Source organism: Nelusetta ayraudi, unplaced genomic scaffold (assembly GCF_046127955.1).
Source record: "Nelusetta ayraudi isolate G7.1 ecotype Tasmania unplaced genomic scaffold, CSIRO-AGI_Nayr_v1 ptg000090l, whole genome shotgun sequence".
Taxonomy (NCBI): domain Eukaryota; kingdom Metazoa; phylum Chordata; class Actinopteri; order Tetraodontiformes; family Monacanthidae; genus Nelusetta; species Nelusetta ayraudi.
In genome coordinates, this window is record NW_027466140.1 from 4,464,261 (window position 1) to 4,491,427 (window position 27,167).

At 48.7% G+C, this 27,167-nt stretch overlaps 1 protein-coding gene across 1 annotated transcript; it reads left to right on the forward strand.

Moving 5' to 3' along the window:
- Nucleotides 1-3,115: 3,115 nt before the first annotated feature.
- Nucleotides 3,116-26,358, forward strand: apln (apelin). Its single transcript, XM_076046321.1, has 3 exons — nt 3,116-3,813; nt 18,481-18,653; nt 21,940-26,358. The coding sequence occupies exons 1-2, from the start codon at nt 3,747-3,749 to the stop codon at nt 18,645-18,647; spliced, it is 234 nt and encodes a 77-aa protein (XP_075902436.1). The 5' UTR covers nt 3,116-3,746; the 3' UTR covers nt 18,648-18,653; nt 21,940-26,358.
- The last annotated feature ends 809 nt before the right edge of the window (nt 26,359-27,167 follow it).

Genomic DNA, 27,167 nt, shown 5'->3' on the forward strand with positions numbered 1-27,167 from the left:
GCGCCGACCCGGCCTCGCCAGTGACATTTTGCATTCGCCCCGAGACGCCGACGCTTATTTTTGAAGCCGCCTGCGTGCGACTTCGTTTCCATCCTGATGAAGGTGCCGCGTGATGGAAGACTAAAAATGGAAGCGGATGCAGATGAAGGGGAGATTACTTTTTGCACAACAATGCGATTCGGTTCGCCGACGAGACAATACAAACAAACATCCGCAAACGCTTCATTAGCATTTCACAAATCAGGAGCGGTGGGCGGATGACAAACAGGAAACACATTAATTGTGAATCCGGTAAATAATGCAGCGCGCCGTTCGGAAGAGCGGGCGGAGGACTGATTTAGCCGCGGCCGCTGCCGTCGGGAGCCACCTGTCGACATTTTCTGCGATCCGGCCTGACTAATATTCCAGAGAGGAAAGACGAGGGGGGGAAATGAAGAAGACGGAGCCCCGTCGTCCGCGTCACACTCCCACTCCGGGGGGAATGTCAGGTTGTTTGTTGTCGAGGCCTCAGGAATGAGGAAAAGCCGTCATGACATCAGCGAGCGAATTCCAGATATGCGCGACGTGCCCCCACCGAGCACTTCCTGTAAACAGCCAAGTGCTTCCTGCGTTGAGGCGCGTGCCCTCTCCGCCAGTTGTCGTCCGCGTCGGGTTGCCAGGTCCCGCTCCACATCCGCCAAAACCCCTCCGTCGGCTTAGGCTCGCGTCCACTGACACTCCATCTGTTGGGTTTTTTTTTTTTTTGTCCGTGCGAGGATTTGCTTCAAGCTAAGACAATTAAAGCTAATGGCCTGCGAACATTTGAGGGCACTGCCAATTTTAAAAGGGTCTCAGGTACTCATACACCCATAGAATGTTTAATGGTCGGTCGTAAATTAGCTCGTGTAGCACCTGGATTCGGCTCATCCTTGATATTTCGAGACCCCCCCCCCCCCCCCAGCCCTCCCCGTTTGTCTGTTAATTTGAAACAACTCTGCCGGCGGCTACAACGTTGCTACGTTGCTTTGAAATCGCTCCTACGTGTGGGTTTTAATTGAATTTTAAACGACTCCCACCTCTTTCTAACTACTAAGTGGGCTGATAATGGCCCTGTAATGTCTTCTATTTCTCATTATGCACGAATGGAAAGAAGCGCCGGTGCTGTTTCTGTCAGTGATCAGTGCGCACCAAGCAGATTCTACTAAAGGCACTTGGGAGAATTATCTTTGGGCTAAAAAAAGGACAGGATTGGATAAGCATCTTTAGCCCCCGGGGGGTGAGGAGGGTGGGCCGGGGGGGGAATTGGCCCACCCCTGAGGTGAGAGGATTGCTACTCATGGAGCGAAGGCTTCAAGTGGCGCATGTAAAAATGGAAGGTGCTCTTGTTGTCGCATCTCAAGTGGGTGGCAGGGACACGTTGCCCCCGGGACCGCCGGGCCTTGGCGGGGACAATGGGCGGAACTGTGTGAAGCCGCAGGGCTGCGCAGTCGAGGGTCACAGGGCCCCTTTTCTCAGGTCTGCAACCACTAAAGTGACTGTTTAGTGACAACACGTAGAAAAAGGGGGGAATCTGGGAGGATGCGGGTGGGGGTCCTGTCTGGAGGTTGTGACCAAAGGAGGTCCATCCATCCATCATGTGTCCTTTAAGGTCCAGAGTGAAGAGAATTGACCATTAAAAAACAACCGTGGAAGGTCTTACAGGGTAATTTCTGATCTTCAGGATGTTTAGCACAAAAAAGCTGCGAGCTGAGATTTGCAGAAATCAGCATATTCAGCCTCCTGCCCACGTTTAAGGGTCATATTATATTATATTATACCCAGCTTTAGATCTTCATCCCAGATACATTGGAACAGCTTCACACTATTTCACCTCTACAGAGTTTGTGAAAAGAGAATGTTTAGCCCGCTGTTTACAGCTTGCCACAAAAACTGCTCTGTTTTGGCTTCCAGCTAAACAAAACAAACAAACTGAAAAACTGGTAACTTATTGCCATGGATGATCATTAGAACATATTAGCAAAGTGAAGGTTGCATAATGTGGGCCCTCACTTTCATTCATATATCTGTTCAACTAAATGACGTTTGTGCAACTCCTTGAAATTCCGAACAAGAGGGGGGGGGGGGACGGGTGTCAAATGATGTAACAGGGCGGAGGGCAGCGTTTTTTCTTTTCTGTAATTTTCTGTTTTCATAGAAAGTTCATGGCGCCTCCAGAATGATTTCCCTCCGCAGTGGACGCAGACTGTCGCAGCATTGACGTCGCTCTGTGGCAAAAGCCGATAAGGAGGTTTGTTGTGCTTCCAGTGCCCGCACAAAGTTCTCACAATTCAAAATGAGAAACGCACCGTTTCCTGTTTATTGTGTTACAAACAAATGAAAAAAAAAAAGAATAATGACATTTATCATACGGTGGTGCTGGGTAGCTTGTTTTGTATTGTTTGTTTTTTTTTTGTCCTTTTTTGTGCAGTGCCAAGCACATAATCTGCGTCGCACATTTAAAGCAAATGACTTCAGGCAGGGCAGCGGAACAAATAGCCGGGCCTGAGATGGGTATCAGGAGGGCCTGATAAGTTTTTTCCTGCGGTTAACTCCCAGTGTCACGGACGCTAACTTCAAACGGGGCGCGTGATTTAAGCGGCCGTGCGGCGCAGGGAGGCAGGGCTGCCGAGAGAACGGCGAGGTGGCGGCGCCGAGGAGCGCACAGCTGCTGCAGACACAAAGGCAGGAAGGCTTGAACCTCATCTCACACCTTGCCTTCTTTCATTTCTTTCATCTGCTCCCACTCCCCTACAAATAAGCTGGTATTTTGATTTCTGGAGTCTTGGCATCCCCTCCTTTTCTTTTTCAATTCAAAGAGTTTTTCGACAGGAGCATCTGTTTGGTTATTATCATAAACCTGCCTGCACCACCACCACCACCACCACCACCTTACCCTTTCCTCCTGCCACCCCCCCCCCCACCCCCCCACTTCCCACCCCCACCTTCCTCTCCTTCCTCCTTCCTCCTCCTCGCGTGTGCAATTGCATGTTTGTGGAAAAGGGGTGGAGATAGCGGGTGACGGAGCGGGTGGGAGGGAGGGAGGGAGGGAGGCGAGCCTTTTCCGTGACCCACAGAGTCAATGATACATAAGCCACATGACCATCCAGACTCACACACACACACACACACACACTGAGGCACACATGCCAGCAGACAGACCTGCGAGCGGACTTCCAGCACATTCACAGCTCCACTGAACTTGGCTCACGCTGCCTTTTCTCTGACAGAAGAAGAAGAAGGAGAGAACACACACAGACACACACACTCACACACACACACACCTCCGTGGGAGAGCTCAAGATAAAGACGAGCCTTCAGTCTTGGAGTGGCGCTGTCACACACACACGCACGCGCGCGCACACACTGATATACAAATACACATTTAGGCAAATACACAGCCAGGGAGCCACCACACACACACACACACACACACACACGCACACGCACTCTCTCTCACACACACACAGGGGAGCAAACAGTCTCCCTCTCTTTCTTGCTCGCTCAGCTGCTCCTCTCTTCTCTCCCCCTCTCCCTCCACACACACACACACACACACACATCCACACATCCACACACTCACTCTTTCACACACACACACACACACACACACACATACACACACACACACATACACACACACACACACACACACACTCACACACACACACACACACACCACTACAGTATATCAGCGAGTGACTAGCAGAGAGCCAGAGGGGAGTGCAGAAATGAATGTGAAGATCCTGACGCTGGTGATTGTGCTCTTGGTGTCTCTGCTGTGTTCTGCCAGTGCGGGTGAGTACAGGAGCGGCCAGCCTCGTCGCCGGTCGTCTCTCCCTCTGCTTTTTTTCTCTTCTGCCTCTCCTGCGTTTCGCTTCTCCTCGGCTCGTGCAGCTGTAGTTGATCAGGAAAGCCGGCGTGCTTAGCTTTGTGTGGGCTCTAAAAAGGCAGGAATATCAGCACCTGGCTGTGTACAGTACTGCACTGCAGTGGTTGTACCGTCTGCTATTCCACTGTCATGGCTGTCATGGGAAACTTGAATGTGTATTATTATCATTATTGTAATTATTGCTATGATTATTTTTGTTGTTGTTGTTTTTGTCTGGCTTCCGTTGATTCATTATCGTGGTTTATACGTTCTCACAATCCGCCTCACCTTGACGTTTTGCCCGTAAGACTCGAGAGATGAAATATTAAAGGGTTTTTGTGTGTGTGTGTGTGTGTGTGTGTGTGTGTGTGTGTGTGTGTGTGTGTGTGTGTGTGCGTGCAGAGCGATGGATGGGCTGCATGCACGGGGCTGTTATGAAATGTGAGATATGCATGGCACATGTTTTGTAAGGTGCGGTGATTGTTGATGTGCTCCATCTGACCCGAGTCCAAGAGGATTATTACACCAGCGCGATTGTGCAGCAAAGCACAACGGCTCCTATACGTGCGTTTGTGTGTGTGTGCGTCCCTCCTGCGGTGATGATAATGAGGACTGTAATTGCCGTATGCATCGATGAAGGGGGGAACGCAGATCCCAGACGCATGGATCGCACGGTCTTCTCCTCCTCGGAGGGATGGTGGTGTCTGCGGGGGGGCTCAGTCTTGATGCCTTGTCACAGTAAATTTCCGTGAAGCCGCCGCGTCTCCGGGAGCCATTGTCGGATTAGGTCTCAAAAAGAAATCGTCACGCCGGGAACAAAAACATTAACACGGGACATTTAAAAAGCAGAGGCTTCTCGCTTGAGGCTTCTGGCTTTGGCGGCTGGCGAGAAGCAGAGGGGTTTGTGAGTGATGTGGCGAGCGGCGGGGACGGGGAGGGTTGGCGGGTCGATCCGGGGGAGAGCGGCGGTGGTGGCGGCGCGCAGATGTGATGCAGGTAACGTTTTGGTGTGAAAAAACAGCAGTTAGGCCTGTGCAAATTGTCACCAACCCACCAAAAAACAACCCCAAGACAAAACAGACTGAAGCTGTGTTGATACTGGAGGCATGTGGCATGAGGTGGGGGGGTAGGGGGGTTAAAATGCAGCCAAACACAAAAATGCTTGGCAAAATGACTGGACACAATTCCATGTAGTGGATGTGTGCAGGTTTTCCGAAGGTGCCTCGTCCTGCTCTGCGCTATCGATCACGGCTCCCAGCGCTTCCCAGCACATTCGTTAAGGGCGACGTGCTATTTTTGTCCGAAGGCGGTGAGTAAATGGGAAGCAATTATCCGGCGTCGTGGTCAGTGGCGTTTTTTTCACACACGCCCCAGCGTGAGGTGCTGAAGTGCGCCTGAGAGAACCGCGATGCGGGGTGGGTGGGTGGGCGGGTGGGTGGAGAGGGGGGAAAGAAACACGGCTGCTGCGCCTCGGGCTTTTCACAGCAGCTTATCCGTCTCAACGTTGTTTAAGCCGCGTCGCTTATGTCTCTCTCTCTCTGGCCGCCGCTACAGCGGCTGCTACTGTGGCGGCAGAGCTCCATTGCCGGAGAGGAGAAGGCAAAAAAGAAGGAGGGTGGCGGAGGTGGGGGGGGGGGGGAGTCAAAGGGAGACGGAGGGAGATGCAAGTGTGTTGCAGCGCCGATGGGTGTGGGGAGGGATGCTAGTCGCTAGTCTGCGTAGCAGCGCGAGCCTCCGCTAGCGGCGCGCGCCGTCGCGGGAAGGTGTCAGGAGAGGCTCCGCATGCAGGCAGCGGGTGTGAAGCCTTTCATCTGGAGACAAACGCTTTTCCAGTTGACTGGGCTTTCTCTCAGGCATCTGTGTGTGTGTGTGTGTGTGTGTGTGTGTGTGTGTGTACATGTGTGACTGCGAAATGAGAAAGAGATGCGCCGATGCGAGCGAGGCGGGTGAGCACGCACTTGCAGGTTTCCAGGAAGCGTGGCGCGTAGAAATAAATAAATAAAAGGGGGGGGGGGGACAGCTGAAACACAGCGAGGGGTGTGGAAGCGTGCGTGATTTTTTTTTCTTTCTTTTTTTTGTGTGTTTTATTTGTGGACGCATTTGCATACGAGCGAGAGCGCTGGTGCACGCAACAGGCGAAAAGCAGGAAAAACAACCCCGGCGCTGCTTCCAGTATCCATTAAGTGCTCTGTGAGTGTTGCTGCAGATTTGCCCCCCTTTGCGACATTAGCATCCCTTTAGCAACCCCCCCCCCCCACACACACACACACATACACCTCCCCTCCCACCCTGGCAGCACACTTCAATATCCCATCCTTGAAAAGCACTCCGCCTGAAGAGCAAAGGCTCCAGCTTTAGACATGTGCTATCCATAATTCATCCAGGAGGCCGGTCACTCTGCCTCCCTGTGTAACTCTTCAGCCGGCCGTACAGACGCCCCTTTCTTCCCAAAACAGTCCCGCCGTCTGTCACAGCCTCTTCAGGAACATCAAAGCTGGATTTTTTTTGTTTTTTTCCCTGTCTCCACCACCACCCCCCCCTCGAACCATCACCACCGTGGAAACGCGCAGCAGCCCGTCTTCACCTTGGGACGTAAAGGATAACAAACAATAGCAGCCGGCTCTGACACGCACGTACACTGACACGCATGCGTGGGCTGAACAGGTGAGCGTGCGTGTGCATGCAAAGACCAGGGCCACTATCTGGCGGAGAAATCACCCGCTTGAGAAGTGGGACGATTTCATGCGAGCTGTCAGCAGTGCTATTATTCGGTATTAAACTTTGATGCATTGTTGGGGCTGCTTGCTCGGCGGCTCCGTCACGCATGCGGACCCCCCTGCGCCGCACCCCGCCTCGCCGAGATGCTAAAACAAGTTTTACAGGTCAGCGCGCAGCTACGAAAAAGAGGAGCTTTATTAGATTTAACCGCTCATTAAGGCACCCGCAAGACACAAAGAGCCAGAAGTCCGATTGTTTTCGCTTAAAACATCTGTGGATTTCAACCGACTGCAACCAGGAAGCTTTAAATCATAAACCAGTGGGAATGTTTTTTCCCCCTCCCTTTTGTTTTTAACGTGAAAGAGGTGTTTGCGCCCCGTGGACATGATTACCGCGGCCGTGGAGAGAACAAAAGCAGCTGAACTCTTCCAGATGTGCAGGCATAACATGCTAACGGTGGGCAAACATTTATGTCGGGGGTGTTGGGGCGGTGGAGGGGTGGGGGAGGGGGGAGGGGTGCGCTGAGCGGTTATTACAAGATTATATAGAATCTCGAGGCTGTTACCATCCTGTTTTAGGTACGGGAGCCTGTGAGCAGCAGCTGGGTTTATGTCCCACGCACATACCAGGAACTGACACAAACATGGGGTCAGATGGAATCCGTTCTCTTTTCTTTTTTTCTTTTTTTTTACGATGAAACTGGATTAGGTCTCCGGCAGCATTACGAGCTAAAGAGCAGAGCGTGCACCACATACTAAACAAGTTCAGGGGTTGTTTCTGGAATGCGAGCAGTCGCTGGTTGCGTGCGCCCTGGTTTGCCTCATGTTTTGCCTCCCCGCGAGTGCACGAGGAGCGGCATCAGGACCACAGCAGGCGCAGACATTTGTAGCATATGAATGGAAGCGGTTTGAAAAATTTAAGCACTTTGGCGGCGGCTGTTTCTGAAGCTGTAATAGGAACACTGGGATTATTTGTCAAGGATGTTATCCCCCATCTGGTTTAGGGGAAGAGCAGCAGACATTTTTACAAGCTGCTTTCTTTGAATAATGCAAGAACGCTGTTCAACCATTTGCAAGTTCAGGAGCTGGAAACTCATCTCTTGGTTGTTTTAATTGCGATGAACAAACTTTGATCAAGAGAGCAACCAAAGTCACTTAACATGTGCTATAACAAGTTCATTGGAAACAAGACCGTCTAAGCATTGATGTATTGACCCAGCCCTCATAACATGATTTGAATCATGCGCTTCAGACTAGCTGCAAAAAATAAAATAAAATTTTAAAAAAATCCCTCTAAAACGTTTCCTGTAATGAAGCACTTTGCATCTGTGAAATGTCATCCAACAGCAGCTTGGGTGAGTGGGACTCACATTTGCACCGGGGATGGTGGGAGTTGCGCGAGAGATTTTGTGAAAAATCATAACTCATTTGGTAGGGATATGAGGCAAACCTTTTTGGGGGAGGTTGGGGGAGTCGGTGGGAGGGGGGGGGGGGGCGAACACTCCCGGGAGAGCTGGGATGTTGAGGAACTCGGGGCGTGCGCGACTGCTGAGATGCTGTAATGTGATTCAGGACTCTCTTTGAATGAATAAATCGACTCACTTAGATCTTCCCCCGAGAGCGAAGGCGGTGGGAGTGGAGGGAGTAAAAAGTCCGGGCTGGGGATGGAGGAGGGGGGCGGGGCAGGGCGGGGCGTGGTGGACGGGAAGAGGCTTTCTGGGAGACTCGCAGCTGCATCTGACGTCTGGCAGCCGGTGATCTAGTCCCACTTAAAAGATGCATTCACTGACGCCGATTCTTTGCTGCAAAGAGCCGATTGTGCCAAACTGCAAACTTCTGATTTTCATGCCTCTTGCGGTTCATGCCCCGCCCCCACAGGCCAGCCTTGAGCGAAGCCCCGTGTAGGTGGCGAGGAGGGACAGACGTCATGTGATCACCAGCCCACTAAACTCAACAGCGTGCGACTTAATCAGAGCCAGATATTTTTTTCCCCCCTTTAAAAAAAATCCTCCTAAAAGAAACTCTCAGGGCGCAATATTAAAATGATTTATGGCTCACGCTCCTTTTCAACATTAAGCGTCGAATTTACGGCGGTGGATCGGATTCCCGATCGAGATCTGAGAGGACGTTTTTATGAACGGGCCGCCGGACAGAGGGAGAAAACGCAGGTGCTTTAATTACTCACATTGCTCAATTTGTAGGAAATTTACGACCGCGGCGCATTGCCTTTGAGAGGGCCTCTGCGCTCGCGATCCAGAATTTAGTGGCCGAACGCGACGCGGGAGTGGGAAGAATCAAATAATAAGTTGGCCTTACGGTCCTCTTGCCGTTAATGTCAAAGCTCGACGGGCGCCGTCGGAGATCAGAGTGGCTTTTCCTTCAGGAAAAATCAAGGAAAGATCCCAGCCTTGCAGCTGGTTACTGTTAGGCCGCTCTGTGCTGAACATCAGGCAGAGGATTTCTGTTTTCTATGAAGACGCTCGAACGGATTAAGGCTGCGAGGCGAACGTGGATTTTGGGTTCATTTAGCGACACCCCCGGTGGGATCAGCGCTAAAGCCCCCCAGCCTGAGGCACTGAGGAAGCCCCGGGCCAGTAACTGGTTGTTGTGGTGAACATCATTGCGCTCCCAGTCTGTCATACACGTGATCTCACCTTGAGTGAGACGCATGGTGATTGTGGAATTTCCTTCACCTCGCTGGAAGTCACTGACTTGTCCATTATTCATCGCCTTTGGTGTCCGGAATGTAATTTTCACACTCACGGATTCGTACTCATACATACATGACCAGCCACGGAATATAAACCAGGACCTCCACCGCCTCTACACGCTGTTTCCTGGATCAGGACCGGGCCCCTCACCGTTTGCCTCGTGCACTGATCAACCTCTCAGCCCCCCGTGAACATAAGCAGATGTGTTCGGGAACACACGAGCAAAAAAACAATGTACGGGTTCCATAAACATCCTCCAGACACGGGAACAAATCCTGGTAGCTGATTAAAGAGGCAGCGGAGGGTCACAGGGCGCCAAGACTCGCCGCCGCACCGGACTGTCTGTCAACATCCTCCCCAGGTTTATTCCCGGGCCTAAATGCATGTGACAGAAATCACCTCACATTTCATTGCATAAGTGCAGACCAAAGGGCGTTTCATCCCTCGCAGCACGCCATGTGCTCGGCACATGCTGCAAGAACAGTGTCGTCTTAGCTTTGAGATTTGCTACAGGTTGAACAGGTATGACACGACTGTAGAGTATAGATTAGCGACAGATTCGGATGATTGAAAATCCAGTTTTGCAATGTTTTTTTTTTTAGAATATTATATGCCTTCTGCAAGCGTCCTCTTCTTTCTCCTTCTTGACTTCAGTTGTGATGTCACAAGGGGCTCCCACGTCAGTGAGTAAGCTTCCAGTCACTTCAGGTGTTCCACCATCTGAGACCAAATTGCAGTTAAATTTGTTGGCAATTGGCTTGTTTTTGTCCTATTCCCAACATTTGGCAGGCGCTGCATAGCATCAGGTTTAACAGGAAGCTGCAAACAGAGGGCTAAAAACATGTTGTTTGCTGGAGACAGAAGCAAGTGAGCGATGCCGCTGCACTGGAGCAATGAATATTCAAGGCCATGGTGTCTTCGGATATTTGTGTCTTTCTCAGTCTAATTAGACAAATCATCAACATACAGCAGTATTTTTTTGTGTGCGTCAACCACTAAAACGTTCAGCTTCCCTCGAGGCGATTCCGGACGCTGACCGGATGGCGCGTCGAGTTAATGCGTCCGCCGAGGGAGGGCTTTTGTTTCGCGACCCTCGCTGTTTGCTTCTTTTCATTGTATCGGTTGACACATAACAGCGTCTGACGCAACTCCGTTGCTACTTTCCAATAATAGACGAGCGTGCGGCGGTAGAAGGGGGAAACTGTCCCTTCGGGCACTGGAGGCTCGCTGACGTTTCCTTTCACATCATCGCGTCCAGAATCGGGAGACGGCACGGCGGGTTCACAGCATGGGGCGGGTGACGCAGGGGAGGGAGGGGCTGCTGCGCATCAGATTAGTGGGTCCATGGAAACTGGTGGCTGGAGGATCCTTCGCCCTTGACACGCAGCCCCTGGAGATAAGCGCTGACGGAAACAACAAAACGCAGGTCTCCGCCGTCCCCGCCTCCCCGGAGGGAAAGTTGAAAATAAATAAATAAAATCTCCCCGCAGAGCCGCACCAACCTGCAGTAACCCCACCGCCACAAGCTCACCCCTCGCTCAACTGCGGCGGGGAAACAGTGAATAAAACAAGAGGCAGCCGAGCATCGGAGGGGAGTCAGCGGCTTCATTAGCCAGTTCAGCGTTGCGGCGGGGCCCCTTTGAACTCGCAAGCGCTGTGATCATGGCGTGGCACGCCGTCTCACACCTCATCATTTCATGTATATACGCTCTCTAATTCAGGAGCGCGCGCCTCGCTAACTCAAAGGGACATCTGCTGGAGAGCCCCAAACTGGCGGCCGGAGCACTTCATTCTGCTGCGGAGCCTCGGGTGGGAGTGGCGGTCGGCGGGGTGGATGGAGGAGGTTGAGTTTGGAGCGGGGCGGGCAAGAGGTGAAGAGGTTACGGTTCTTTTCATGCACTTGGGCTTCCTGTTGCAGACAATCGCCGCCTTCAGCTCAGCTGGCAAGGACCGACATTATCGCCCGACAACAATGCCGGGCCACAAAACAGCAATAAAAGAAAGTGATCACAAGCCAAAACAACCTCGCAAACCCGCTGCTGCCCCCTCCTAAACACACCCGGCGGTGCAGCAGAGGTTAAAGACGCCTCGCCCTCGCTCAGAGCTCCGATTCAAGCCGAGCACGAAAGCGAAATGTGTAAATTGAGAACCTGCTCGGTTTTCGGCTGACGGTGTCACTCTTTTCTCTTCCGAGCGCCTCGCATGGTGGCTGCCATGGTAACGTGGTCTGAGAGTCAGCAAAGCAATCGGTACCAGTTTCTGCCGAGACCCAGGGCCGACGCAACGAGCCGCCAGCCCAACACTAAGTGCAGGTTTACCGGAGCCACGGAGGACGGGGGCGACTGAAATGAAGGCTGCGATCCATATGTTTAGGATAAACGTTGCGTGTGGGGGGGAGCATCATATCTCCAGCATGTCGCTGGAGACTCATTAAGTGCTGAAAGAATGTTTGGCTACAATCCGACACTATTAACACATGTAATCCTCAGCCACGCAATCCTGATCCTCCCTAACGTGCTTATACAGTGGGACGCATCTCTGTCTGACTGACTGGCTGGCTGGCTGGCTGTGTGGGCTGGTGCGTCTGCGCTAATGGCATGCTATGGAGGGATTCATCAGCTAAAGCTACTTTTAGTGAATGAGAGAGGGAGGCACACGATGGAGACAGCAGGCCTGCTCCTCCAACGTCATGGTAATAACCATGGCTACACACACCAGGGTATTTAGCTTTCCGCTCTCTCTCTCTCTCTCTCTCTCTCTCTCTCTCTCTCTCTCTCTCCCACTGACACAAATATTGTTCTCAACGCCCGTGAGTATCATGCACGCGCACACGCACGCGCGCATAGTAGGAGTAAGACAACCTCGCACAAACACACACGCGTGCAAATAAACCTGTATTGTGTAATGTCGAGGAACTGGTGAGATGCAAAAATGATGTTGCAGCAGGAACACAATCTACCAGGAATATGTCAGCTTTAGTACTGTTAGTGGTACGTTTGAACATCAGGCGGCAGAGCAATTACGGCAACCTTTAGCGAGGAAGCCGATTCCAATTTCCTGGATAATAACGTAGCTTTGTGTTAGATGCAGATGTTATGACGGTTTAACAGTGACTTTTTGCACAGCGCTCTCCTAAAGGCCCAGCGTGTAAGATTTAGCCGCATCCAACGGCAAGAAAGCAAACTGCAAAGAAGGCTAATTCTAATTCCTGTTCTGATGGCAGTCTGTGTGTCAGTCGGGTATCACTGTAAATCATACGTCTGCTAACTGCAAAAAGCAAACTGCTAATCTCAGATTGCTGAAAGTAAAGACCCTAAAGAGCTGATTGTTGTCGGATATAATGTTCTATGTTGCTATTATTTTTTAACTGAGGTTTTTCTTGAAGATCTGCAAAGCGGTAATTATAGCAGTTGGCTCATTTATATAATGTGCCATGCAAACGAGGTTATGCGGTGGAAACCTTACGTAACCCTGCAAGTGACGTAGCAAAACAAGATTTGTTTACCATTTTCAATACAGACCAGATGCCACATCTTCAAGGTAAAGTTGTTACCAAGTGGCCGCCGCTATGTGACAGGCCAAGTTGGAGCAAATATTAGGACAGAACAACAACATCATCCTGTAGACTGATGTGTTGTTACAAGTTATTTTATTGGGGGGTGATGAGTAAAAATATAAAATAATAATAATCACACAGTAGTTTCTATCTGGGTTTTCAGCACTGATTTGTTCACAGCAGTTTGCTTCCACTTCAAAACACACCTGGACAAAGCCAAATTTATGTCACAAACTATAAGTGGCAGACTACTGATGCGGAGCCAGAAAGAAAACAACAAGGAGAACATGAATCAACGAGAAAACAAGCAATTTATTCATAATCAGCGAGCCTGCGAGTGATGAGCCGGATGAGTAAACAAACAGATAAGATTCGAGTGGACAGGAAATCGATTTCAGTGTGACGCGGAAGAGGCGGGGTGGGGGGGGAGAAAAAAAAATTAAACACGGCAAGGTGGTCGCGCTTGACTGAGTGTGTTTACATTTTCAGGCGGCAGTTTTATTCCTTGGCTGACTTGTTGCTGATTGGTTGCCGTCCCTCCCAGCGTTCAGAGTGGCAGACAAACTCCTCGCTCGCGCCGTGGCTGCGTTTATCAGCGCGGCCGTTTGCCGATGTGGGTCCCGTTGGCAGGGGCGACTCACAAATCAGCTTTACAGCTATTACATAGCAGCCCCGGGGCCCATTTGCAATGCTGACGGTGTTCCTGTATTGATGCTGGAGGCTGTGATGTACAGTTTGCTCTCGCCAAACCATGAGGGCAGCTGATGAACTTGGCGTTCAACCAGAGGACGGTCATTTATTTCTCTTCCCCCGGCCGAGCGGCTAAACGGACGGACTGATGGACGAGCGCTGCAGGATGAGCGTCTCTCCAGGTTCTGCTGATGGAGTTTCTCGGACAGATCAGGGATAAGCTGTCAGGCTTTTCCACTTCCTGCTAGTGACGTTACAAAACGAACGCAGGGGCCCTTTGAAAAAGACGACATGACATGTGTCACCTCAGGAGGCGGCAACGGAACTAGGACAGGGAACGAGGTGGGAACCAACGGGCCATTTGCCATTTGTCTTGAAGACCGGGTCATTTTCTGACAACTATTTTCTTCTCGTGGTATCAGCACATATTTTGCGAGTACGAGCAAAGTACTAAACCGCAGTATTGGTACCGATACCCAATACTGGTATCAGTATTGGTGCATCCCCACAAAGAACCAAGTAGGATGACTAGTGTTGGGGTTGGAAAAGAATCTCAACTCAAAGGTCTTCATAAGTCAACCTGGGACCCATGTTGTCAATCATGTCCCTGCGTTTCGCCACCTGAACGGAGATGTGTGAATCCTCACAAGAGAGAGATCCAACATGGAAACACTTCAGACGGCAGATCCCATTTCACAACACAATGGCAGAGATATCTTTGTGAAGATGAAATAAGCCTCAATCTGCTGGTAAAACCGTGCAAAAGGTCGCGCACGTGCAACAGATGCCGCCAGGTTGAATTTAAATCAGGCGCCGACGCTCTCGTCAGAGACGCAGTTCCTCTGCCGGGCCGCAGGGGTTAATCTATACTGCCGGCGAGGCGTTATCACAGCAGCCCCAGCTTATATTTAGCGGCTTTCATTACACTTCCCCATCCCTTGGCCAAGATTGGATGTGGGGGTTGAGATTTGTCAGGAGATGTTCCTCCGTCAAACCTCCGGCGCTGAGGTGCAGCGGCTGACAGCTCCACGTCTAAATCGTCTCATTACGGAGCCAGGTTATGACAGCCGCAGCCACCCGGCGGAGGAAGGAAGGGCGGAGGAGCTGTGCACGAGCAATTACTTTACCATCTTTGCCTTGTAGCGCGTGTGTGTGTGTGTGTGTGTGTGTGTGCGTTTGTGAGTGAGGATCCGTGCATATGTGAGGAACAGCTGCTAAACTAGCTCACATCCACCGGTCCGCAGCACTAAGGCATCCTGGCTACATCGTGCATCTTTGCCAGGATCAGCTTCACTGCAAGCGCTTGAAATGTCAAAACGGCTGTGAATTAAGTGTCGGGTCTCCGGCAGAGTCGAACTTAAAGTACACATTTGAATAATTGCGTCTCGTTGCTGTCAGCGGCGCTCGGCTTTTGTGAAACGGTGAAAATTGTCTCCTCTGCCGCGCTCACGCAGCAGACTGCCGCTTTGTACGCCTATAGATTGTTCTCCTTTTCTCGGGGAAATGAAGCAGCACTCCCCCCCCCCACCGCCCCTCTCCTCCCACCACCACCACCCACCCACCCAAATCTACTCCAACAGACTGTATTAACATTCAACCTCCAGGATTTGCGAGAAATGAGCTGAACGGCTGCAGAATGTGGCCCTTCGCTCTGCCGCATATCTGCAACAATAACAAAAGGATAATGCCCGCAGATTAGAGCTCTAAGGGGGCAAAGATGGGCATTAGACGTGGAAAAATATGCAACACAGACTTTTTTTTTTCCCTCGGCGCTACAAATGAATTAGCCCAGTGTTCACGCGCCAAAAAAATAAATCGCAGCAGGGAAATATGCTCCCAGAAAGGAGATTAGTGTGGAAATGGAACTTGAGACGTCTGGCATTTAGGGATATACATTGAAAACATTCAACAGGCTGCTCAGCCGGCTCAGCGCTGCGCTGCACTGCGCTGCACTGCGCTGTAATTTAAAAAATCTAAAGGGTAGGAGCTTGTCGATTCTTTTCTCGGCTCTACAGAAAAAAGGCCCATAACTCGCTGCGGCTGAAGGTCAACAAAATGAAAAAAGAGGGAAAAAAAGGCTGTGGAGAGACTCGGCCTTCCTTCTTAATGGCGTTTGAGTTGTTCCCATAAAAAATAAAAGCGCCCTCCATTCTGGCAAATTGATCTCGGCTATGAGAGAAGCAGTCTCAATCGGCCGGCGTCCTCGAGGGCACAGCTGTGTCTCGCGCACGTGTGGCGGCTGAAAAGGCTCTCGAGGAGGCTGCTCGTCCTCAGCCTTCGACTTTCAGTCCGTCTTTTCTTCTCTCTCACTCTTTTTTTTTTTCTTTCCCCGAGCCGCCGCCGCAGCCAGCCAGCTGACCCGAGCTGTGTCTTCACCCAAAACACCGTAAAGTGAAGGAAGGTCATTCTCGTGGGAATTCTAAAAATGGTGCCGGTGTCTCTGAGGAGCTGAGACAGGAATGTCATGACCTCGTGTGAGTGATGTCAATCAGCCCTCTGATGGGAAACAGACAATGGGGATTTGTGTTTCTGGCTTTTGAAAGAGTCTCGGAAGTTGCGAGAGTGGACGGCGGAGCATGTTGTGCACTTTAGAAAATTTTTTTTTTTTGACTGGAGCTTCCACAACCTGTGTGATCAGTTAGATTGGCCTGGAGAAGACCTCTAGCATTTGGAGGAGAATGTGGATAACGCCACCCGAGTTAACTCAGCTCAACATTTGGACTTAATAGGCTTTATATAACAATGTAATGAGGAGGACTGGCATTTAGAAGAAGTCGTGGCTTCTTAACTGGTGTCCCGTCTGTGAAAATGTGTTGTGACCAAAAAGCAGTGGCTGTGTAACAAAAAGAAAAATGTAAAATTAAAGATAACGAACGTTAAAACAAAAATGAGGAGCGTAAAACCACAGCCATTGAACTAAAGGAGAGAACAAGGAGATGAATAAGTAAATAAATAGGTACCAAGTGATGTCAGAGCAGCTGTTTCCTGTTTTCTCGACCAGCCATCAGTTTAGCGCAGGTGTCTAATTATCAATCCTGCTGCAAACACATTAACCATGAAAACCCTGAGAGACGCGAATCACTTTGATTCCATTTGGCCTCTGCTGATGTTTCTCTATGCAGGGGGCAGATTAAGAGTTAACCAGTAACTAGCTCAAACCTCCCCGACAGACTCTGGCTTGAACAAGCTCACTTTGGCCCACAACAGCTTTCAGAGCCAATGTCTTCCAACGTCACTAAATGGGCTCCAACTGCTATGGCCGCCTCACACACAGTGTTACGGTGAAGGGGAGTGCAATGCGGTGCGCAGGAGAATTACAAGCCAGAGGTTGAGCCCTGAAGCACCTGCACCGCAAGCACGTGACCGCACTTGAAATTCAAACCGCAGATGGTTTGATGGCAGTAAACCTCTGACATGACCACACACTCAATGACATAATAACTTGCAGAGATGGATTCCCCAGATTCACGGATGTTAAGTCTGTGTTTTTCTCTCTACCGAAGACCTCCCTCTTTCTTTTGTTCCCCCCTCCTTGTAACATGACAAGTTGACATGACAGCTGCTCCAGTGTTGTTCCAGCAGACCTCTTTTTGACCAGAATGATGACAGTTAATGGTTAACTTCCTGATCCTGCCTCGTTTTACACTCAATAACACAACAGCGGCTACACCAGAGCATAGCGGAGCTTGTCGGAGGAAAGATACAAGGATAAAATGCAAGATAACATATAGTGAAATCACAAAAACTACATTTTGAATGTTATTGTGCCTCAAAAAATGACAAAGTAGGGAAGAAAGGGGAAAATGAAATTAAGTTCATGTAATGCCAGTGTTTACTCTCCGAATTAAATTCAATTTGTGTTACACATTGTGTAACTTTCACTGTTTTTTTTGTTTTTTTTCAATGCAATTATTTACCAATAATAAACATTAATAATCTCCTTAAATAATGATTTCACTTGGCAGTATATGCCGAAAGAATGAATGGCCAGACCACGCATCTGCTCAGGGTGTTGGAATTTTTACCATCAACTGGGGTGCAAGAAAGGTGTGAGAGTCAGAAAACATGGATTAACATGAACATTGTTTGCACTGTGCTTTCTTAGCATTAACACACACACACACACACACACACACACACACACACACACACACACACACACACGCACACACACACACCTTCTCACCTACTTATTCAAACATTTTGATATGGCCAAATAAAAACTGCCTGCTGCTCGTACTCAAATTTTACGGCCGAGACAAAACGATCTGTGGAGCAAAAGAGCAGGCACGTTAAATATCCCGTTACATACGGCGATATTAATTGAAAACATTCAGGGGAAGAAAAAAAAACAATCTCGGAGAGAGATGGTGTTTCGGCTGGTGAGGGTTCAAAGGTCAGAGAGACACTGGAGGTGGACCCTAACCATTTGGAAAAGAGGGGCTTAAGGGGATCAGGCCACACTTATTGGGAGGTGACTGGGAACATCTGGCATCACTCTCACACACACACACATGTGCTCGCGCTCGGCACGGACGTTCACACACGTCCCACAGCCACCGCGGCTCATCTCTAATCTGGGATCAAACGCCGCGGCCGGACGCACCTCCGCACTGTCTGCTGCCGCGCTTTTGTTTGCAATCTTGAGTGAGAGTGACGGAGACATGAGACATGAGGGCCTTCGACTTCTCGCTTTGTCTATCAGTGGTGCCGGGTGGGCTAAAAGAGGGGCCACACACACACACACACACACACACACACACTCACTCCTCTCCGCAATTGCCGCTTGTTTCCTAAATTTATTACCAATGTGGTCCCTCGTTCTTCCTTGCCAAACCCTCATGATGAGATTTTGACACTCTGCAACCTCATTCTCAGGCATGTAATGGTTCTCCCCTCTTCTATTTGTGTGTCGTCCAGGTCCCATGGCCTCCACGGAACATGGCAGAGAGCTGGAAGAGGCGGCTCCAGTGAGAAAAATGGTCCAGCAAAACCCAGCGAGGGTCGGCCAGACCCACAGACCAGCCGGCTGGAAGAGGAGACGCCCACGGCCACGTCTCTCCCACAAGGGGCCCATGCCGTTCTAAAGCAAGGTGGGGTTTTTTTTTTTTTTTTTTTTGTCGGTTTTGCTTTCTAAGCAGCCACAGGTGAAGAAAACAATCAAAGACGTCGTCTAAAACAGCATCCAGCAGCTGCGCTCTGCCTGGCGGACCAACTTTCTGTCAAGTCAAGAACGTTGCGATCCTCCAGAGGACGCGAGCAAAAGCTCTCACTAATATATTAAATCATAAATGCTGACTAGTAAGCGGGGAGGAAAAGGAATTCATAAAGGATGATGAATATTGAGTTAGGTTGTAAAGCTGTCCGCGGGTTCAAACTCTTACAGGAAACACTCGGGAACTCGGGAGCACGGCAGCCAGACTCGGCTGCAACATGAGGATGTTATTGTTGGCGCTGGGGGTGAAAGAAAAAAGAAAAAAAGGTGCATGTCTCAACAGCTCGCTGGACCACGGCCCAGAGGCTCGCATGCCGCCGGGGAAAGATAGGGGGCTGTTTGTTGAGGCGACGTCATTTGATTCCACGTATGGGGTTATAGATAGGAACCCAAAAACCTTTGGGCTCCGTCCAGCTGTCCCCATCTGAGAAAGTCAATTAAAAGCCTCTCACAAAGATAATACTTTGTCCGGTGGGTGGAAACTAATTTTCTCGTGACGGAACGTTTGACTCGCTGTTCTTTTCATCCACACACACAGAGAAAATATTTTCAGTTTGCACCTTTTTCGGGTTCAGTTTTCTGCGCCGTGCCAGAATAAACTCGCTACATTCCAATGAAAACAATTTTGGGGTTCATTGAGAAGCTAAAACACGCTTCCACTGCGATCATGTTTGCAGCACACACAGATTAGGGGACCCCTTGGCGGCGAAGCCACCGCGTCCCCGTCTGCATCAGGAAGTGAGGAGCCCTTTCATATGTCCCTCCCAGATGCCCTGAGACGGGGCGCCTCGGTAAAAACTCAGCGTCTCAGCGGGAGGCGCTAACAATACCAGCCTGACTCGCCAGAGTGCCTCCATAAATTACGCCGGAGTGAGACGCGGTAGCAACCAGAGTGTCGGGGGAAGTTCTGGGAGATCCTTTGTTGAAGGAAGCCATTCAAGTTAAAAAAAAAACCCCATCTATAGTGAATTATAGATCATCGTTGTGTTTTTGAAAGGTTGAGAACCTCCTTTGGGATTCAGCCTGCTGTAAAGGGGTGAAGTGTAGCCTGGCCTTAATATAGGTCGGCAGCCTTTCCTCGGCTTGCCAAACCAAAGAGAGAGAAAAAAAAATGTGGCAATCCTCTGTGCAACTTAATCAGACGCAACTTGTGCTCAGCGCCAGGAGGGCTGGCCACACATTAGGAAGAGCTTCGGGAGGTTGTTAAGCAAAGCAAGCGGCTCTGTGAGTCATAATGCCTTTCACCACAACACACACGTTTGCCCCTTTTAGACAAGTTGCATTTCCCTTTCCTTTCGATTTTTGCTGAGTTTAATACTCCGCCAGGACTAGACAGACACATTTACTCATCTTTGTGTTTTTAATGGGGGAAGTTGTGATAGAAATGACATTAGTGCAGTGAGCACCACTGTACGGCTGCAGTAAATTGCAACCACAACGAGCTGTGGTCCCATTCAGGTGGACTGAGGATTATGCGAGTTAACAAATTGGTTTCTAATTTCCAATCCACCAATAGGAGCCATAGAATTGTTATCAAATGACTCCACTGATGGTAAAAAAAAAAAAAAACAGCACCTTTCAAAGGTGCTAAATGGTCACACAATAGCGTCACAGTTTTCTGGTATTTTTGAAAAGGGACGACCCTATTCATTTTCATTTTCTATGGGATCCAAGTGGAACATATCTGACGGATAATTGAACCCTTCAGTGTTGTGAGGAACTCAACCGAGTCAAAACTGCCTTGAATGTCAGGACGGTTTACACCAAACTGGCCACAATGTAAACTGGGCAAAAAGTTCAAATTATTTCTAGTAACAGTGTTCCAGCCTTTGAACGAGTTGGCCGAGGACTTAAAGGCCCAAACTCCTTTTACAATTTCTAAGTACCCCGCTTCATGTAACAAAAAAAACAAACACACACAAAAACCAGCTCTGCCGCGACCCTGCATGGTTCTGTCCCACTCAGCTGCAGCCTCCATCAGTTGGAGCCATTGACGGTGGTTGCTATTCTGAAAGCAGCTGGAGAAGCATTTACACGATCAAAGCTGCAGTTCAATAGAGACCACCACCATCACCACCAGTGGAGGGTAGTCAGCCGGTCCACTTAGAACAACGTTAGAACTACACTGTTAAAGTCAAAGAAAAAGAACTATGAACTACTGTAAAGTGTCTGTCTGCCGACTCTTTACTCTAAAGTGACATATCCCCGTTTCAATGTAAAAAGCAGCTCTTCTTTGATTCCCCCGGACAACCCAGACATTTTTTTTTTTTTTTTTTTTTTGCCTTTTCACTGTTACACATTCCAGATGCAGGGCCACTCTGAGAAGAAACATTGTGACCCAGGTCATCCTTTTTTTTAAGTATCAGAGAAATCACAGATCTGAACAAGCTCTTAAAATCTGCTGGATGAGAGCCATGCCAGTGACAGGCTGAAAGACGACAGGATGTTACAGATTTAATGCCGCAGGCAATTTACCAAAACCCCTCGAGACCTTGAGTGTGAGTAAGTTAACTGAATGAGTCTTTTTTTAAAAATAACATCAAAACATCCCAGAGTCGGTCTGCAGATCTTCCCATGCGCTCACTCTGAGACATAGTAGGACTTCAAGACGCTCTTGCCCTGACATCATCCCGAAGAACCAAAAGAAAAAGAAAAAATTCACAAAGGATGATAATAAACACAATGGAACCCAGTGGAGATCAGAAAGATGTGCCATACATTTCTCCGGGCATTACATGAACACAAAAATATGGCATGTTGGAACCAATGCAGGCTCTTATCGATGAATGAACCTTGTTGTTCTGCCACAAAGGCCCGCTGCGCTAGTCATGTGAAAAGTTGGAAATTATCGTACAAGAGAGCGGCAGATACAATCTGGGGGAAGATAAAAGGCTCCCTCCCAGCTAAGAAGTGCTCCAGTGTCCCCGAGCGCTGGGCCTGCATTCCGTGCCGACGACTGTTTTTGTTACTTTCCTAGCGCAGACCATGAAAATTGGCTTGAACACGCCTCCGCGAAACCTTTTGTTCACCGTTTGCTAGTTGTTCAAGCACAACGGAGGGAGCTCCACCCGAGGGGCTTCCATATTGGAGAGGAAATTGAAATGTCTGCAGGAACAGTGATGACACACGCTGATAGCAACAATCTCTCTTCTCTGTTTTTGCAGACACTGCTTTGAGCGCCGTCCCCCAGGTCTCTGATTTCTATGCTCTTCCTTCGCCTCGGGGAGCCTTTGCATCGAAGAGGCCTGCGCTACGCCCAGCCTGAAGAGTGATGTCCATAGCAACCTGCTGGTTCTTCAAGCAACTCTGTCCACTACAAAAAAAAAAAAAATTAGAAATCAGGACAAGCTACTCACCCTCAGTTTTATCGGGAGGCGTTCAAGGGGGGTTGGGGAGGGCGGGGAAATGGGGGTGGGCGGGGTCTGGAGCCCGAGCTATTAGACTCTGTTTCTCTGTCTCTCTCTCTCTATCTCTCACTCCCCTCACGACTTACCGATCTCTGTCTTCTCCCAAGTGTTTTATTTTATGGTTTTGGTTTATTTTTGTTTGTTTTATTGTTTACCCTCTGCCCTTTATCAATTCCCCTCCTCATTCGCTTCATTCAGCCCATATGTGACGATCTCTCTGAGTGTCTCACACACTTTGCATGACATGTGGTGGAGAGGGAGCCTGGTTCTAAAACGACCCGAGTCTTAAAGCAACTGTCACTTCTCCTCAACGCGATAGTTCCCATCTCTCAGCTCCAAGGTTTGCCGACAGTCACCGATCCCACCGCTGCGCAGCCTCTCAAAGGGTCTGCAAGCGGTTCTGTGACTGGGAAGCTACCGAGGTTAAAACGCCGAGGTCCTGTAGTATAGCGGAAAACACGATTGCAGCACACAAAACAGGTTTTGAGTTTGAGCGGCAAGGAGAACTTGTGACCTTTGTTCAATTAGCGTTATCAATGGTGCTTTTGTACATCAGCATGCGAGGTGTCGTTGCACTGAGAACAGCACACGTCGTCAGAAACCATGTGACAGAACCATTCCTTCCTCTAATCCAAAGCTATCTTGGTGTTTCTGAACTCATTAACGCCTCGGAAGGGTTTTTAAAGGAGTGAGCTCAAGGTGACTGTAAGGTGTCCCGCCTCGGATTCCTTTGACCCCCAGATCCCAATCCCAGTCCTGTCCCCAATCCCCATCCAGCCTTCTCACCATAAGGCTGCCCAGCGCAGCTGCTCTACACGACTGTTAACAGGCGGGGCCAGTCTGCCCCCACTGACAGGCCAGCTCGCCTTTTAATGAAGTGCCAAATAATCACCTCCGTCATAATGCTGCCAGAGATGAAGGAACGCTCAAAAAGAAAGAAAAAAGGTTAGGGAGAAACACATTACCTCTCGTTTTCAAGTCTCGCTACACCTACACGTTGTGCATTTCAAAATTCCTGCAAACAGAAAAATCCCCCCATGAGACGAATTAGGGACAGAACTATGAGCAGCGGCCCGCCACGAGAGCATACAGCTGACCGATATGTCTCTGGAGAAATGCTATGCCTTCATATCATCACGTTGGAATATTTACCGTTTCCTGTTTATCTCTGTATTTAAGTATTTTATCCTCTTTTTTTGTTTCTCAGGGTGCTGTGATAGAGGCTTGTACTAGAGGAGTCTATTTTGTGCATTTATTTAACGGGGAGAAAAAGAAACTCAAAAGTCAAACACATTTTAAACCTATAACGAGTTTATTTTCATATAGTAGTACTCTCTCTGTACTCTCGACATATGTATTCGCTAATATAGCCATGTATCCACGCCGAGTTCCCTCTAGTTCCCCCTCACCTTACCTTACTTTCGGGCACAGTGTGCCCTTCCACAGCACAGGTGGTCGCGGCTTTGATCATTACGCTCATTAAATCCTCCAGTTAATCTTTCTCAGATGGATCTCCCCAAGGCTGGCCAGGGCCACTTAGTCTGAGCTCATTGGTAAATTGGCTTAGACTGAAACCACACCCTCCCCCCGCCCCCCTTCTCCTTCCCAACCCTTTGACCCCTGCTGATTCAGTGCGTGCCCATATAACTTATAAAGGATCGTAACCTGTAGAGCAGCCACCTCTCTGCGTACTGGGTGCAGAGAGCAGCTCCCCAGCTGCTTTTCTTTTTTCTGTCACTTTTTATTTCTTTCATACATTTTTTCCCCCCACCCACCGCCATTCAATCAGCAAACACTCAGAATTTGAGGTCAGCTAAAAGACCCTTTAAGCGACTGACAGGTTAACCCAGATTTCAACGCGTTTTTCCCTCTCGCCATGTCTCATGCAAATATTATAATCAAATGTGGAGGCTTCTCGGTCCCGGCGTGAGAGGCTGCATCTGGAAAAAGCACAGTGGTGAAAATCCACCCAGCCGAGATCACCCTGATGAAAAATGTATTAAATCCTACGGGCACTGTGAAGAGTAATAATTTCAGTTCCGCCATTACTTTTTCATACCCTCTCAGACAGAGATGTAGATTATATTAATGCTCCTCGGGAGTGAGACAGCTTTGCTCAGGATGTCTCATGTATTATTGGGGGAAGGCGGTGGGGAGATTTGAGCTGGGAATGGAAACTCAGAGCTGCAGGAGTCGGGACGCTGGAAGTGGGCTAGGCCATGGCAAGCGGGGTTCAAATCAATATCCCCCCCACCCCCATCTCAGAAGTTTTTTTTCTTCTTCTTTTGATATACGGAGCCGAGAAACGTCTGTATCCGCACTGTTCTTCATGAATGTATCCTCACCATCTGCACCAGCCGTGCTGCCCTCTCAGAGACCGGAGCAAACCAATGTTTATGTAACGTGCGCTTTTAAACAACCGTCTGGGTGATCAGCCAAATCCAGAAATTTAAAAAGCCAAATATCCCATTGATCCAAAGCCTCCGGTGTCCACCAGTCCCAACAAGACACACGTGGCTTTGCTCCAAGACTTCTCTGCATGGGCTCGCAAGGCTGCACTTTTTTGCAATTCCATTATGCTGCTGGAAAAAAAAACACACCCTGAAAAAAAAACAGGAATCTCTTGGTATGGAATGATTTTTCCAGTGTATTGTGACAATTTTTTTTTTTTTTTGTCTGATTCTTGTCTAGCTGGTTGTCCAAAGCTTACCTTTTTTAAATACAGTGTGAGAAGCTGTATCTTTTGTGGATGTAACAAAATAGAGAAGTAGTCTGCAGCACAATATGTCATGGACACGTGAAAGCTTTCAGGCGTTCTTTTCTCGTCGATGATAGCCCTCAGTCCTGCCCTGCACATCAGGTTAATGGGCCTTGCGGTGTGGAAGGACAAGCACGTTCAGGCTCAAACTGAAATGGTAAACCAATACATTATGCTGGGGGAGCCAAACCATTTTGCTTAATGGTCCTTTCCAGCAAAGGCTTACACAAGAGAAACGATTCCTGCCCCTTCAACGTTTTCCTCTCCAGTTCCTCTTCTCTGTGACCATCACAAGGCCTGAGTAATGTTCCTATGCACTTGTTAGCATGTTTTCCCGGTAAAAAGAACATTTGTTCCAAGAACTCGCCCCGGTTTGTCTTTAGTTCTCCCCCCCCCACCCCCCCTTTGGTTTTCGCCGTCCAAACAAATTTGGCTGGGCATGTTCGAGAAGCTGTGACGGAGATTAGAGTAATTTTACAGCGGCTTTTAGGACATTAGCTTTGCCGCTGACCTCTGTTACCCAATCAAAAGTAGATACAACCATGATATAACGAAACAACATAAAAACCACAATGTTTTTATGTTATGGGGATATCCCCGTCCTCTCCCCACCTGATAAAATTCCTTGCAAATTGTCGCTCATTGTGGAACTGGAAACAGAGTCTGCACGCAAAACACATTCCATGATTTTGCTCTGTGAATCTCAAGAGCCCATCAAACTGCATCATGTTGGGCTTCAGAGTGGGTGTCTGCAAGATGAAGTGGCTGATACTCAATCCAGCGCATTCACACATTTCCACTGGCTGGGCAATCCAAAGGAAAACTAGATTTTATCTCCCATGGGAAGTGACTAAGATGCGTCATTATCCCGCAGCCTCCAAATGAGACTTCCTCCACCCAGAATAGCACAGGCCCCTCCCGCCTTGATTGCGACCCATTCACCATTTATCTAACCAGAACAGCAGAACAATCCAAGGAGAGACGCAGTCCATAGGTTTACATGCCATCGCAACCGTGGTCCCAACAGTGTTACTAGGCCTCCAGCAGATTCCATCCAACGACAATGTATTACTCCTGAAAACTTAATATTCTGTTTATGGTGTGTGCTCATATTACTCACCAGGCCAAATGTACAGTCCCTGTCTCTGTTTTGATGTTGAACTGGGCAAAAATAAATGACATAAATAAATAAATAAATAAATAAATAAAACACGTGTATCAGATAATGGTTGAAATACTGTGTACATATTTGAACTTTTGGTTTCTAATTTATAAAAGATAAGCTTTAGCTCTTGGAGTACTTATTTTATTTTTTTCCTTTCATGCGTAGCTTTGTGTTTTTATTTTCTATTTCTGTAAAGTGTGTAAATATATCTTTATGATAATAAGTAATATTAAAAATCTTATTTTAAGAAAAACGCAGAGTCGTGTCTCCTTACTTTGGCAGAGTTAGTTCAAATTATTAGGTGAGATGCAAGGGTTTCTCTTTTAACTGTTTATCTTTATTTTCTAAATGCACTGGGTTCAATTCAAATGATTCTTAAGGCTTCTTGTCTCATAAAGGTCATTTATCATAAAGGGGGAAATTAATTTTGGGACGCAAATCTGAAATCCGAAATCTGATTCAGGCACTGAATGAAAAGTCAGAAATTAACCAAAAAAAACATTAAATGAACAGCGTAGTTACATTCGTCCATCTTAAGAAACAAAATGCCATTTTGTGCAATAGTCCAGGTAAACAAACCAAAACCAGGAATCTGCCAACTCCTCTACTCTTATTCACAATATTTCCTTCATGTTTTATCCCAGTCAGCACTGTTGTTTGGCAGTTTTTCCTTGGAGCAGCAGAAAACTGGCCTAAAGCTCCCGAAACGTGTGCCCGACTGCTGTGCGCGATAACCTTAACCGTCAGCTGAATCGTCATGAGAATGAATTCGCTGCAGCGTGCGCGTCGGCTTCGGAAAACGTAAATCAACTCTTGATCCATTAAGGAAGGCTTCGCCAGTGACAGGTAGCCTTTCTGCAGCCTATACTGCATGCTAAGCACGCTGCGCATTAATGCATCGCAGCTGCTGAGCATGCACGGAGACTATGGATATGTCGAGACGCTTTTTGAGATTCAGCCTGCATGAGCGCCACATTTACATAGTCCACCAGTTCTGGCCGCTGGATCCAGTAAAGGTACATTGATTCTGTCAGCATTTACATTGCTTTACAATCTGTAAAG

Excerpts from the sequence above, each read along its gene's own strand:
- apln (XM_076046321.1), top strand. The coding sequence starts at position 3,747 with ATGAATGTGAAGATCCTGACGCTGGTGATTGTGCTCTTGGTGTCTCTG. Across the intron at positions 3,814-18,480 it reads GCTGTGTTCTGCCAGTGCGG|GTCCCATGGCCTCCACGGAA; the intron begins GTGAGTACAGGA and ends TGTGTCGTCCAG.